The sequence below is a fragment of the Oncorhynchus mykiss genome, chromosome 25 (genome assembly GCF_057628025.1).
Source record: "Oncorhynchus mykiss isolate SJ-2025 chromosome 25, ASM5762802v1, whole genome shotgun sequence".
NCBI lineage: Eukaryota > Metazoa > Chordata > Actinopteri > Salmoniformes > Salmonidae > Oncorhynchus > Oncorhynchus mykiss.
The window spans coordinates 29,907,501-29,922,091 of record NC_143046.1 but is presented as its reverse complement, the minus strand read 5'-3'; the positions used below and the strand labels follow the sequence as shown (position 1 = coordinate 29,922,091).

At 43.6% G+C, this 14,591-nt stretch overlaps 1 protein-coding gene and 1 long non-coding RNA gene across 7 annotated transcripts in view; one reads left to right on the top strand and one right to left on the bottom strand.

Annotated features, from left to right (window-relative positions):
- The window catches only part of LOC110504953 (phospholipid-transporting ATPase IG), an 80,388-nt gene that overhangs the window by 32,914 nt on the left and 32,883 nt on the right, over nucleotides 1-14,591 (top strand). For 4 of the 6 annotated variants that reach the window (XR_016491635.1, XM_036969719.2, XM_036969718.2 and 1 more), the window contains exons 4-8: nucleotides 9,357-9,437; nucleotides 10,547-10,654; nucleotides 12,711-12,839; nucleotides 13,242-13,330; nucleotides 14,289-14,339. Coding sequence is in view for 5 of the 6 variants with exons in the window: in XM_036969719.2 (XP_036825614.2) it covers nucleotides 9,357-9,437; nucleotides 10,547-10,654; nucleotides 12,711-12,839; nucleotides 13,242-13,330; nucleotides 14,289-14,339 (458 nt within the window). In the remaining variant the exon portion in view is untranslated. Of the gene's footprint in view, nucleotides 1-9,356; nucleotides 9,438-9,870; nucleotides 10,249-10,546; nucleotides 10,655-12,710; nucleotides 12,840-13,241; nucleotides 13,331-14,288; nucleotides 14,340-14,591 lie in introns of those variants that run through there. The other 2 variants (XM_090219626.1, XM_090219625.1) reach the window with 1 other exon arrangement.
- LOC149971610 (uncharacterized) overlaps nucleotides 1-14,591 on the bottom strand; it is a 124,026-nt gene that overhangs the window by 98,122 nt on the left and 11,313 nt on the right. The gene's annotated exons all lie outside the window — the stretch shown is intronic.

Genomic DNA, 14,591 nt, shown 5'->3' with positions numbered 1-14,591 from the left:
GCACAAAAAGTGTGTATGAAATGGATGGAAATACCCTCAAATTAAAGCTGACAATCTGCAATTTAACCTCAGTCATTGCATAATTTCACATTCAAAGTGCTGGATTACAGAGCCAAAACATGTCACCGTCGGAGCTCGTGAATCGGCCATACATATGTTTACATTTTTTGCCATTTCGTCCAGCCCTACCCCAACAAGGTTGAAGAGACGCGTTGGTCTTGAACTCTGTTCATTGGTTATTTGATGTCCCCAGCCAACAGCACAGCCTCCTCCATCAGTGTTCTTTACCTGTTTTGATTGTCTATCAGTGGGTTCATCTTAGTGTATTGTGTGTGCAGTACATGTACTGGAGTGTGCAGTTAACTAAATGTGCATAGTGTGTTTGATTTAAGATGAAACGTTTAAGTGCAGCGTAAACGTGAGTCATGATTTTGTAATCGTGCGTGTCTTGTGTGTGGGTGTGTTTTGGGGTGGTTTGGGCTGTGCTCACATGTTTACCCAGCCTGGCGTGTGGCATGCCATTTCTCCACTAATCCAACCTCTCTGGAAGAGATCCTAACTGTCCAGTTCCCCCCACGCAGCCTACCATTATATCACGCGGTGTAGCACACACAACCTGCATTCACATCACTGCCAAAAATAAACCCTTTCAATTACCAGAATCCAAACCTCACACAACCCCCCTCCTTCCCCCTCTTTCTCAGTTAGTGAGTCTCCGTTCAATGTCTTGCTCTCTTAGTCTCTCACTCTCTTATTGAGCTTTTCTTTTTCTCTCCATCTCTCTGTTAACAAGTCTCCCTCTCTCTCCCTTTCCCTCTCCATTAGCAGGTATCTCTCCATCCATCCATCCCAGTTAGTGATGGTCTCCATCTCAGCAGGTTTCTGTCTCCCCGTTTAGTGATGGTCTCTTTCTCTCAGCAGGTCTCTCCCCGTTTAGTGATGGTCTCTTTCTCTCTGTTGGTGAGTCTCGCTCTCTGCAGCGAAAGCTGCACTGCTGACGTCAGCAGCCAGGGAGCCCGCTGTACTTCTGAGAGCCTCAAATAGACTCTGGCTGCCTTTTTTTATAAGAAAAGCACCACTCGCCTATAAATAGCCCTGCATGCCTTTTGCTGCCTGACTCCTGATCGAATGGGAGCAGATCAGGGGCAGGAGATGGAGGGAGAGAGGGAGGATGAGAGGGCCATTTCCTCCCCTGCCCTGGGACGTGAGTCACTCACTCTGACACACTTCTTCCCTGTTTTTCAGTGTCAGATCTCGCATCAGTTCTGTGGAGTCGTCTTCTTGACTGACTAGGTCTGAGTGTTTTTGGTGCAGTGTGGAGGAGGCGAGTTTGAGGAATGGGCCTGGGGTTTTGTGGATATTCGGGTGGGATACGGTCTAGTTGTGTGACTCATGTGACATTACCTCTCCTTCCCTCGTACATTTTCTAGACTCCACCAAACTAATGAGGCTGAGGGAAAATGGCCTGCCCCACCTAGGTAATGCTAGGGAGAACATTGGAGTGGTGCTCACTTAATGTATTGTACTAAGTGCATGGGTGTGGAATGTTTGTGTGATATAGTGCCCTCTGTAGTGGCCACTCTCTCTGCAGTATTGTGTTCCGAAACTAAATCATGCCTGGCGGTCGGGTGGGACTGACCGTGTACCGGTCGGGGACAATACTGTCCTCAGCACTTTCACATGCAGCTAGCCTGGACTGGCTGCATCTAGCCCCTCTCCCTACTGGCTTTTATCAATTTATTAGATCGAAAAACAATGTACTTCTCCGCCCGCTCCCACCCAACATCCATCACCTATGGGGCCGGGAGGCAGCATTAGTTACAGCTGCTTTCTGCTGAATAGACCTGAATAGACTTTTACTGAGTGTGGTGAGGGTCAGGGCTTGGCCGGGATAGGAGAGTGGATCGGTGGGAGATATTCAATAAAACTTCATCAGATGGAACCGGCGGGTCCACTGAGGAGTCTTTAACACCTGGGTCCACACAGCTCCGCATATTCTATTGAAGTGTTTTCTCTTTCTGTCTGGAAACACCTGGAGCTGTAGAAGAGGGAAGGGTGGTTTCACTGTTTCTCTCTTCTTTTGAGTCCCAGGGAGAGAAACAATGCAGAGTCTGTTCCCTGTTTTCCCTGATTCTGCATTCTGGCTGAAGGTTCAATGTGCCCCAGTCCATCTCTGCCTTTTTTATAATAGATTTCTTAACTGTAATCACAGCAGTCTCAGATGCTTTAGCGCTTAGCCTGGTGGTGTGTGTACGTTAATCTCAATAAATAGACCCATTTTGCTCTAACGATAAATAAATAAAAATGTTATGCACAGTTGCGTTACATTAGCGGCAGGGCTCTAGACTGACTCTCCAGTGCCAAGTAAGACATGAAATAAGTTAGCTATTTCATCAAGCATATTCAGGGAATGCATGATAAATACTTTGATGTGCAACATATCAGTCAAAATAGGATCACGTATGATCAGATTTATTTAGAAATGAATTTGCCTGCATGTTTTGTGTGGATATTAGCCTAGCCTATATGCTACATAATTTACAACCTGAGGAAGTGGGAACTCAACACGTTAGCTAGATTGTCAACTGTAATATATTGTTGCTAGATGGCTACAGTGCATTCGGAAAGTATGCAGGCCCCTTTTCCACATTCTGTTACGTTACAGCCTTATTCTAACATGTTTTTATTTTTTATGATTCAATCTACACACAATACCCCATAATAAGAACGTGAAGAATGTCTGTCTATAAACAGTGTTGTAGTGATGTGCACATAAATATGGGTTGCATTTACAATAGTGTTTGTTCTTCACTGGTTGCCCGTGTGATCATCCTTGATGTTTCTACAACTTGATTGGAGTCCACCTGTGGTAAATTAAAATTGATTGGACATGATTTGGAAAGGCATACACCTGTCTATATAAGGTCCCACATTTGACAGTGCATGTCAGAGAAAAAACAAAGCCATGAGGTTGAAGGAACTGTCCGTAGAGCTCCGAGACAGGATTGTTTCGAGGCACAGATCTGGGGAAGGGTACCAAAAAACATCTGCAGCATTTGAAGGTCCCCAAGAACACCGTGGCCTACATTATTAAATGGAAGAAGTTTGGAACCACCAAGACTCTTCCTAGAGCTAGCCGCCCGGCCAAACTGAGCAATCGGGGAGACCGGGAGGGGACCAAGAACCCGATGGTCACACTGACATAGATCCATAGAACCTTCCAGAAGGACAACCATCTCTGCAGCACTCCACCTATCTGGCCTTTTATAGTAGAGTGGCCAGATGGAAGCCACTCCTCAGTAAAATGCACATGTAGTCTATTCACTGAAACTACCCACCTAAGCAAACTTGCTTCGTAAGAGGGCAATATCGGTGTCAGTCATTTTCGGTTTATCGTCCCAGCTCTATTGTACGTACAGTATCAGTCAAAGGTTTGGACACACCTAGTCATTGAAGGGTTTTTCTTTTTTTACTATTTTTACATTGTATAATAATAGTGAAGACTAACTCCTAACCCCTAGCCTAGCTAATGTTAGCGTGCTAGCTAGAATTTGTCAAATGTAATGTCTAGCAAATTGGGAAAATATTGTACTTTTTGCGAATTCGTAACAGGTAATATGAATTGTAATATATCATACGAAATGGGTGATGGACATTCCCAGATTAATACAGATCATATGAAACGTGAAATATCCTACTAAAGGGAGTGTCTTGGATTTACGTACATAAGGTGTCATCGTATCCCCACAGATCAAATGAATTTCAACAGTACAGTCCACTAGCATGCTACACTGATGTAAAATGTCACTATTGTATATGATTTGTATATTAACATATCTGGGTCATTTATACTTTTTATTTTATTTTTTTACATTATTTATTGAATATTCAAAATATACAATATACTAGCAGTGAAGCCGCTCAATAACTACATCATATACCAGTCATCCAACAGATTCCCATTCAGAGCTACACACAATCATCCAGGGTCAATGCCCTGCTCAAGGGCATGTTGACCGATCTACCACCAGGCCAAAAAACCGTGAACCCGAACCCTCCAAGACCCCCCCCCCTACACCCCCCACCCAGGATGAATAAGTAAAATGTATTCCTTTTCCCCAAGAACCCCGCAATGCACCAACAACCAAGAGAATGAACTAAAGAGAAAAAAAGGAAAAGACAGAAGAAAACAGCAAACAATGCAAAAAAAATTACAAAAAAATTATCGATTTAAAACCAAGGACATCAAGGACAACTCAAATCATAACAGCAATGCCAACTGTATATGTTTTGTGTGCATGTATGACCCTATTACATGTATGTGTGTGTTCTTGTATGTGTTCATTTGAATGAGAGTGTGTGTATATGCATGTGTTCAAACACCTGCACGGCATCAGCATCAGGCAAACTGGCATTAGTTGTAAAAACACTGCCACTTAGTGTCAGTCTAATGTACTTTTTATTATGATTTATTAACGTATCTTAGCACGATGGTCAATCTCTCACACAGCAACTCCACTCCCACTTGTCTCCAATTCCACATATCAACCCTCAGCTTCCCTCAGCCCATCCCATCTATGTCTGCTGGCCACCCACTTCGGGTTTCTACGCAACACATCTTTCAACTATACTGTGTTATGTTTAACGTACAATTTCAATCTATCTAATCGAATAGAATCCACAAATTGCGAGTTGAAGATAAATACTTTTACTAAGAGTATTAGTAATTGACTGACCCGGTCTCTCCAGATCTGGCAAGAATTCTATATAATTTTAGCTGAAAAGCACGAAGTCTTGAATCTTGCGTTTTATATATATTTTAACTCATACATGGAATCGGTACATCAAATCTCTTCCCAACTATTTTGTATTCTGTATGGCACAGTTGTCAACATCCTGGTCCTCAAATGAAACTGGTATACTTTCCTATTTATGCTATTTTTATTCCTCTGCCGGTTTTGATCCTTTAAATTGGGCAGACAGACCAGTTTTCTACCTCCTCCCGCTGCCACCCGCCTCCATTTTTTGGGGCAATTCTGTGAATTGGTGAATCAATTGGTTGTACTCTTGGATTGAGCAGACCTTCCCGTACAATTCTGATAACTCCATGAAGGACATAACTCTACCATTCCAATTTACAATATAATTTAAGAACAAAATACCCTTTTCAAACAACTTTCCCATAAATACAGGTATTTTATCAACCAGCACATTTGAGTTCAGCCGTAATATTTGTTGTAATATTTGTTCTATCTTTTCAGGGGGATGAAATTGTAGCCAGCTCTGCAATGCTCGTTTGAAAAAGATACTTTTTTTCAAAGTATCATTTTCAATTAATCGAAAATGAAACATGGCAATCTGCACCAAGGCAAAAAGGCCAATTTTAAACAATGGATGAGCTTTTCTTAGTAATCTACTTGAGAACCATTTAGGGTTCAAATAAAACTTTTGAATGAGTGAAGCTTTTAGAGGGAGCTTTCATGCTTTTATATTTAATCATCTCAACCCACCCGATTCATTTTCATTATATAGATAGGCAGTGTTTTATTTTGTCTGGTTTAGCGTCCCAGATTAAGCAAAATATTTTATGCTCATATGATTTGAAAAATGAATCATCAGGAGTAGGCAGTGCCATAAGTAAGTGCGTAAACTGAGATATGACTAAGGAGTTAATCGGGGCCATTTTTTCATACATAGACCTCTCCATGGTTGCAGGATCTTGTCTATTTTTACAAGTTTTCTATTGAAATTCATTATTTATCATTTGTGATATGAATACTGAGTATGTCTACTTCACTATCAGCCCATTTTAAAGTTAAACTGCAGGGTAATGTAAAAGTTGTACTTTTTTAAGGATCCAATACGTAATATTGTACATTTATCATAATTAGGTTTTAGTCCAGAGAGTACAGAAAAGTTATCTAGATCTTTAAAGAGACATTGCAGGGACCTAGCTTGCGGTCTTAATATAAAACTCGAGTCATCGGACATACGTGGACACCTTTTGTTTTTAAACCTTGGATTTCTAATCCTCTAATGTTGTTGTTGGATCTGATTTTAATAGCTAGTATTTCGATGGCATTAACAAATAGATATGGTGACAGCGGACACCCTTTTTTAACTCCTCTTGACAATTCAAAACTCTCTGAGAAGTAGCTGTTATTTACTATTTTACACCTGGGGTTGCTATACATTATTTTTACCCATTTTATAAGAGAATTCCCGAACTTGAAAACAATCCAGGCATTTATAAATCAAATCCATTCTTACTTTATCAAATACCATTCCTGGCTTATGTTTCATGATGTTCTATTATTTCTAGTAGTTGTTGTATATTATTTCCAATGTATTGTCCATGTAAAAAACCTGTCTGATAAGGATGAACAATACCTGGTAAAACCCATCTATTTCTGAGTGCTATGCGTTTTCCTAGTATTTTTGCATCACAGCATTGAAGTGTAAGGGGCCTCCAGTTTTTTAGATAGACTGGGTCTTTATATTTGCAATCTGGGTCTTGTTCCTGCTGAGTACCTGCCAGACTATAGGAGTAGTTAAAATAATCTAACAATGGAGCTTTTAGTGTATTAAAAAATACTTTATATACCTTTACCGGTATGCCATCAAGCCCTGGGGGGTTTCCAGACTGAAAGGATTTAATAGCCTCAAAGTTCTTCCTCTGTAATTTGGCCTTCGCACTGATCTTTCTGTACATTTGTTAATTTTCCATTTTTTATATTATTTGGAAAGAATTCCTTACCATAATCTTCATTCAGTGGGAAAGGATGAGACGGAAAAGAGAAACATCTGCCTAAAATAATTAGCTTCCTCTTTTAAAATATCATTCAGAGAATCATAGATGACTCCGTTTTCAGCAACGAGTTTCTGCAAATTATTTTTGACATTTTTCTCCATTTATACTTTACAACATCTATTTTCTTTGACATGAAACAAATATAATTGTATGAGCTATGTGATGCATCTGTGTTCTGGCGTTTTTGTACCCCTCTACTATGTAGTGAGATGGGGGCAGTCCCGTCCCAGAAAGGCAGTCCATTCTGCATGCCTTGTTGACTTTTGTGCGTTGCAAACTTAGCTAGCTCATCAACCAGTATTTTCTTTGTCATTTCTGCACGATGGCACTTATTAAAGCCTTGAATCTCATAGGGACGTCACTGTCAACACTGCTCATCTAGCTAGCCACTTAGCCAGCAGGGTTGCATCAGTTTCTTTTAGACTATAGTTAGCTAGGTAGCTAACGCTAACTGATTATCATGTAGCAGCCTCTGCTAACGTCCCTAGCATGCTAACATTAGCTAGCTAGCTAAAAATCAAGCAAATGGTACTGAGCTCAAGACAAAATCATGTTTCGACATTGTATCGGCTATGTTGTGGTTGTTTTTTTGCTTCTTTTTTTTGCGCTTAGTATATTGCATATATCATATTTTTGGCATTTAACTCTGCTTTATCTTATGGCATGCATCTAATCTGGTTTCGGCATTAGAAAATTAGTGAAGTCACAAATTCCTGTGAGATACTGCGAGAATTTGACAATTCAATGTACTTAGGGGGAAGTTTAGGTTATGGACACGCCGCCTATCTCTGTAGTGCATTTGATGGAGTTTTCAAAACAAATGGCCACTGGATTTATGCAAATAATCATAATTCTGCCAGGTAGGCATAGGCTACTTTGTAGTTACCTTTTAATTGCCTTTCCATCTACCTGAAGACAGGCTATCATTAGCATCTCTAACAGCTATACAAAGTGGTACTGTAGACATATATATTCCCTATGCGCACTGCACACACACACAGTAATGTGAATTTATCACGATAATAAAAAAGCAAATTGTGAACCAATAACGAACATGCCCCGGTCAAAAAAATGGCACTGTTACCCTTGCATCGATGTTAGTTAATATTACCAACACCGGATAGGTTCAGTGAAAGGTGTGGTTTTACAGGGTAGACCATAGTAGTACAAGGCCCCTGCAGCAAATTGGAGTTAAGTGCCTTGCTCAAGGGCACATTGACAGATTTTCCACTTTGTCGCCTCGGGTATTCGAAGCCGCGACCTTTCGGTTACTGGCCCAACACTTTAACCTCTAGACTAACTGCTGCCCTGCGTATGTGAGCGGAAGAGAGAGGCTGTGTTAGTGGGGAAGCGGCATGTTCCTCATTGTCAGTCCTCTCACAGGAAAGCAGGAGAACACCAGACCGAGAGGGCTCACAACATGTCTCCTGCTCCTCAGCGGATGCCTATCTGACAGCTTGTACAGCTCATGCTCCGAATGACAAATAAGAGCCACTCTGTGCGCACTGGTGTGTACGTGTGTATGTGTGTTCCGTAACACAGGCCACTTGCTCAGTGGAAGCCCCTGTGGTGAGAGCCTTTTGCGTGCTGCAGGATCAGGGGAGTATGGTAAAATCTGTCTTGTGACAGCATTATGAGGCTACACAGCACTTTCTCTCTCTCACACACACACACACACACAATTACACAATCGTTGCATGTTGTTGGGGGCTGTTTTTGCTGGTAAGCTTTTGGCTCGTAGCTCCAGTCAGGCGGTGTTCCTGAGCCACTGGTTGTTTGGGATTACCTGATTGGCCCTGTGCAGGCATGCTCTTTAGGATCATTAGTGGTTCAGGTTCCTGTATGTACACACACACACACACACACACACCAGATTCCTGTACAGCCCCCGGCCTGCGGTGGAGGACTGCTCTCAGCAGCCCAGCAGGAGAGGAGAGCTTGCTCAGTGGTCTGAGACGTTGGCACCAGAACCAGGCAGGCGGCAGGCACCAGCCCCTGTGTGTGCAGATTAAATACCACAGTGGCCCTGGCCCACTTGATTAGATGTCCTGCAGGTCCAAGCTGCTTGGGTTCTCCTCTCACTCTGTCTCGGTATGAAATGTCTCATGCCCCTCTGTTGGACCGGAGAGATTAGGCGGGTGCTCGCACACATGCACGCGCACACACACACACAATACAACCTGTATTGAAATGGGAGTGCTTGCTGAACCTTAACCACATTGCAACATGTAATTGAGGAATCTGTCATAACTTGTCCAATGTTATTTTCCCATTCAGTGTATTTTCATTTAAGAAATGGTCTTGGAAATGACTCCTGTTCTGAACAACTCCCGAGACGGAGTTGTCTGCATTCCCTACGTTGTAGTCGAGATAGTCGTTAACACTGTGACTAGGTCATAAGTCCTATCTATATTTTAGTATATAGGCTACCATTACAATTAGTCGACTAGTTATTAGAGCTAGTAGTAAATTAGTCTCATTTTATCATAAGACTTCATTAACGGGATTGTATAGTCCGTAAAGTTTCTGGTGATCTCTCCTACAGGTGATCGTAGACACCCCCACCAGCCCAGTCACTAGTGGCCTACCCCTGTTCTTTGTCATCACTGTCACAGCCATCAAACAGGTAAGAAACGGCAAACCCCCCCGAATAGATATAGAATTACTAGAACCGGCATCCCCATTCTGAGGGGCCTTTCACATTCTAGTAACTCTATTTCTGTGGCTCTCCATGCGTCTCCACCACCTCTCTTCCATGTTAAACATTTTTTTCCCCTTTCTGTAAAAGTACATTTTTTGGGGTGTGAAGTATGGAATCGTTGCCTATGGTTTTGTCATAGCCAAAGTAATGCTGGCTATGAGATGGTGATTTTTTTAAAGAGAAGGGGAACGTTGTCTTGGAACATGACCAAACGGTACTATAGTCGCTAGTATAGAAACAAATGATCAGAGGAGTCTCTTTTCTGTTGAAGCGTGTCCAAGCTTTTAGATGTATTGTTTTAGGAATTGGCTTTTCTGGTGGCCTGCTGCTAGGGCTTTTTGAAATGCACAATGGAGGGTGGACTTCCTTCCAAAAATATATATGGGACACACTGATAACGGCTAGCGATGCTGCTGCTGCTGCATTTAGCCAGGCTTTGAAGTGGGACACAAGGGGAGGCTCTGTAGACTGGGTTAGGTGAGCCCTGCAGTCAGTCCCTTACTAAAAGGACGTTGTCGCTCCCTCTCTCTGTCCATCCACCTACCACCCACTCTTTCCTCCTCCTGTTTCATCCCTGCATCATCCCGAGCTCCCGAGTGGCGCAGTGGTCTAAGGCACTCCATCTCAGTTCCTGGGGTGTAACTACAGACCCTGGTTTGTTTCCAGGCTGTATCACAACTGGCCGTGATTGGGGAGTCCCATAGGGCAGCGCACAATTGGCCCAGCGTCTTTAGGGGTAGGCCGTCATTGTAAATAATAATTTGTTCTTAACTGACTTGATAAAATCCCTCCCTCCCTCCCTCTGGCATCTTTCTTCCTCTATCCCTCTTATCCCTGTTACTCTGACACTGACTATCTATTGGCACTCTCTTCATGTCCCATTTCACTCTTGCTTACCCTCTTCCCTCCCTCTCCATCTACTGCTCTCTCTTCTCCCCATCTTTCTTTCTCCCTCCTTACTCCTCCCTCTCTCTCTCTCTCTCTCTCTCTCTCCCACCCTCTCACCTCCCCTCTTCTGCCGCCATCTCTCTCAGGGCTATGAGGACTGGCTGCGGCACAAGGCAGATAATGAGGTGAATAAATACCTGGTGACGGTGCTGGAGGACGGCCGGAGAGCATGCAAGGAGAGCGAGAAGATCAAGGTACCTTTTAGCAAGCTGCACCTCGGTCAAGTTCCCCGGAAATAAATATCCCCTTAGGGACATGGGAGTCGGGAGGGAGAGGTAATTGGCATCTTGGCATGTTCTTGTATGGCTCTATGGTATGGTAATCCCAAGTAGGTGATGCAGAATGGAGGAAGATGATACATTTCAGTCAAAACATTGAGGACACCTGCTCTTTCCGTGACAGAGGTGAATCCCGGTGAAAGCTATGATCCCTTATTGAGGTCACTTGTTAAATACACTTAAATCGGTCTAGATGAAGTGGAGGAGACTGGTTAAAGAAGGCTTTTTAAGCCTTGAGACATGGATTGTGTGTGTGCCATTCAGTGGGTGAATGGGCAAGATACAGTTGAAGTTGGAAGTTTACATTCACATTAAAACTAGTTTTTCAGCCACTCCACAAATTTCTTGTTAACAAGCTATAGTTTTGGCAAGTTGTTTAGGACATCTACTCCGTGCATGACACAAGTTAGTTTTCCAACAATTTTTTACAGACAGATAATTTCACTTATAATTCACTGTATCACAATCCCAGTGGGTCAGAAGTTTACATACACTAAGTTGACTGTGCCTTTAAACAGCTTGAAATCTGCCAAGACCTCAGATAAAACATTGTAGACCTCCACAAGTCTGGTTCATCCTTGGGAGCAATTTCCAAATTCCTGAAGGTACCACGTCCATCTGTACAAACAATAGTACGCAAGTATAAACACCATGGGACCACGCAGCCATCATACCGCTCAGGAAGGAGACGCGTTCTGTCTCCTAGAGAGGAACGTACTTTGGTGCGAAAAGTGCAAATCAATCCCAGAACAACAGCAAAGGACCTTGTGAAGATGCTGGAGGAAACAGGTACAAAAGTATCTATATCCACAGTAGAATGAGTCCTATATCGACATAACCTGAACGGCCGCTCAGAAAGGAAGAAGCCACTGCTCCAAAACCGCCATTATAAAAGCCAGACTACGGTTTTCAATTACACATGGGGACAAAGATCGTACTTTTTGGAGAAATGTTCTCTGGTCTGATGAAACAAAAATAGAACTGTTTGGCCATAATGACCATTGTTATGTTTGGAGGAAAAAGGGGAAGGTTTGCAAGCCGAAGAAAACCATCCCAACCGTGACGCATGGGGGGTGGCAGCATCATGTTGTGGGGATGCTTTGCTGCAGGAGGGACTGGTGCACTTCACAAAATAGATGGCATCATGAGGATGGAAAATTATGTGGATATATTGAAGCAACATCTCAAGACATCTGTCAGGAAAGCTTGGTCGCAATGACCCCAAGCATACTTCCAAAGTTGTGCCAAAATGGCTTTAGGACAGCAAGGTCTAGGTATTAGTGGCCATCAAAATGCCCTGACCTCAATTCTATAGAAGATTTGTGTGCAGAACTGAAAAACATGTGCGAGCAAGGAGGCCGACAAACCTGACTCAGTTTCACCAGCTCTGTCAGGAGGAATGGGCCAACATCCACCCAACTTATTGTGGGAAGCTTGTGGGAGGCTACCTGAAACGTTTGACCCAACAATTTAAAGGCAATGCTACCAAATACTAATTTAGTGTATGTAAACTTCTGACCCACTGGGAATGTGATGAAATAAATAAAAGCTGAAATAAATCATTTTCTCTACTATTATTCTGACATTTCACATTCTTAAAATAAAGTGGTGATCCTAACTGAACCAAGACAGGGAATTTGAACCAAGACAGGTGTATGTGAGCTTCCGGCTTCAACTGTAAAAATTAAAGGGGGTGCAACCCAATATTAGGAAGATGTTCTTAATGTTTTGTACACTGAGTGTAGCTTCACAAACCCAAATCAACCCCTAGACCTCCCTAGGCACTTTTGTAGATCTGAGAAGATATGACAGGTTTAAGCAACTTGGTTACAGCTCCAACGTGCTCTCTGATAGGCTAGGATGGTGGAAGTGTCACCATTTGTTTATACCAAACAAATCCACAAGGGCCTAGGGACTATGGGTGGAATAGGCATGGTCCTCTGTATGGACCTGACGTATTCTGTTCCTCTAGGTTGGGGATGTGGTGGAGGTGGTTGAGGATGAGACCTTTCCCTGTGACCTCATCCTGCTACAGTCCAGCCGGGAGGACGAGACCTGCTTTGTCACCACGGCCAGTCTGGACGGGGAGTCCAACCATAAGGTGGAGTGCTGCTACAGTAACGCTAGAATCACTGTGTCATTGAGACGTATCATCATGGCAGACTTCAGGGCTTTGGCATCGCTTCCAATCTGCCATCACTCCCTTCCTCTCCATCACCCTTCACTCAAATCCATCGACGGTGTGTGCCTGCTCGTGTGTGTGCCTGCTCGTGTGTGTGCCTGCTCGTGTGTGTGCCTGCTCGTGTGTGTGCCTGCTCGTGTGTGTGCCTGCTCGTGTGTGTGCCTGCTCGTGTGTGTGCCTGCTCGTGTGTGTGCCTGCTCGTGTGTGTGCCTGCTCGTGTGTGTGCCTGCTCGTGTCTGCCATTATGGGGGGGGTGTTTTTAGAGAGCTGCAGTGATGACCTGAAATATTTGGCACTCACTCTCTCCTGGATCTGTCTCAGACACACTACACAGTGCCAGACACGGAGAGGAACCTGGAGTCTCTCAGCGCCACCATCGAGTGCGAGCAGCCGCAGCCTGACCTCTACAAGTAGGCTATGAATCCTTGTTGCACGTCCATACAAAACAAGCTACAACTGATCGTTGACCGATCGTTTGTGAATCTGCTCCCTGGACCGTAAAAGCACACTGGTTTTACTTTAGGGGTTTGCAGTTTAATCAACTGTCAATTAGGATGCCATTTTGATAGCTGCAGTGTCATTACGTTGAGTGTTGGCAGGCTATATGCTAAATCTATCTCTCTGACATATTGTTATGAGAGATGTTAGACTGTTAGTAAACCTGATTTGTGGATGAGACTGGCCAGGAATTGAAGGGAAAGTTCAGTTAGATTTGGCCCAAGCTGAGGAACAGACCCAGTTGTTTGCACAGCTGTATCCTATCCATAAACCTAGTGGTTTGCTGCCACCTATGGCCAAGGAGCTGCCATTACAGGACAGTTGGGCGCCAGACATCAATGATGTTTCAGACGTCCTAAGGAGCTGAAGACGCCAGATGCTGCTCCTTTTCACAATCAATAAAACAGAGTGGTGGTGCCAGCGTGCATTCAGACAAGCCACCAGTCATTAGCTCTTCATTGGTGCAGTCCCTGCAAAGTCCTGGTGGTCAGCATATGGGGTTGTGATTAGTTTGACGTCTAACTAGTTCCTGTGCTTCCTGGTGGTAGTAGTCATCCCTGTGTGTTTTTAATATCAGAAAGTATTTTTCTAGTCCATTCCACAGTTAATTCAATTCAGGTCCATCGTGCGATGTACATCACAGGAGGTTGGTGGCACCTTAATTGGGGAGGACGGGCTCGTGGTAATGGCTGGAGCGGAATAGGGGGAATGGAGTCAAATACATCAACATGCTTTCCAGGTGTTTGGTGCCATTCCATTCACTCTGTTCCAGACATTATGAGCCGCCTCCTCTCAGCAGCCTCCTGTGATGTACATGTATGTTACTGCTATTGGGTGGGGAAGTGCACTCATGTGTGTCTGTGTCTGTAGATTTGTGGGGCGTATGCACATCTACAGGAACAACCAGGAACCCGCTGTGAGGTAAGTACTCACCACTCCCCCTATTGGTTCCTCTCAGCCCTACCTCCCCCCTCCTCCCGTACATCAGTCTAAAAAAACATCTCAAAACAGTCTCTTAAGCACTCTGTCTTTTCCCTTTGCATTACCATCAAATCATTATTTCATTGATCCATAACGCCAAACGGGCATTAAAGTAAAGCTGAACCTGGCACAGACTCCGGGCAGTGCTTCGAAAGCGCTCTCGGAAGCATTTGTCACCGGGCCGGTTTGTAA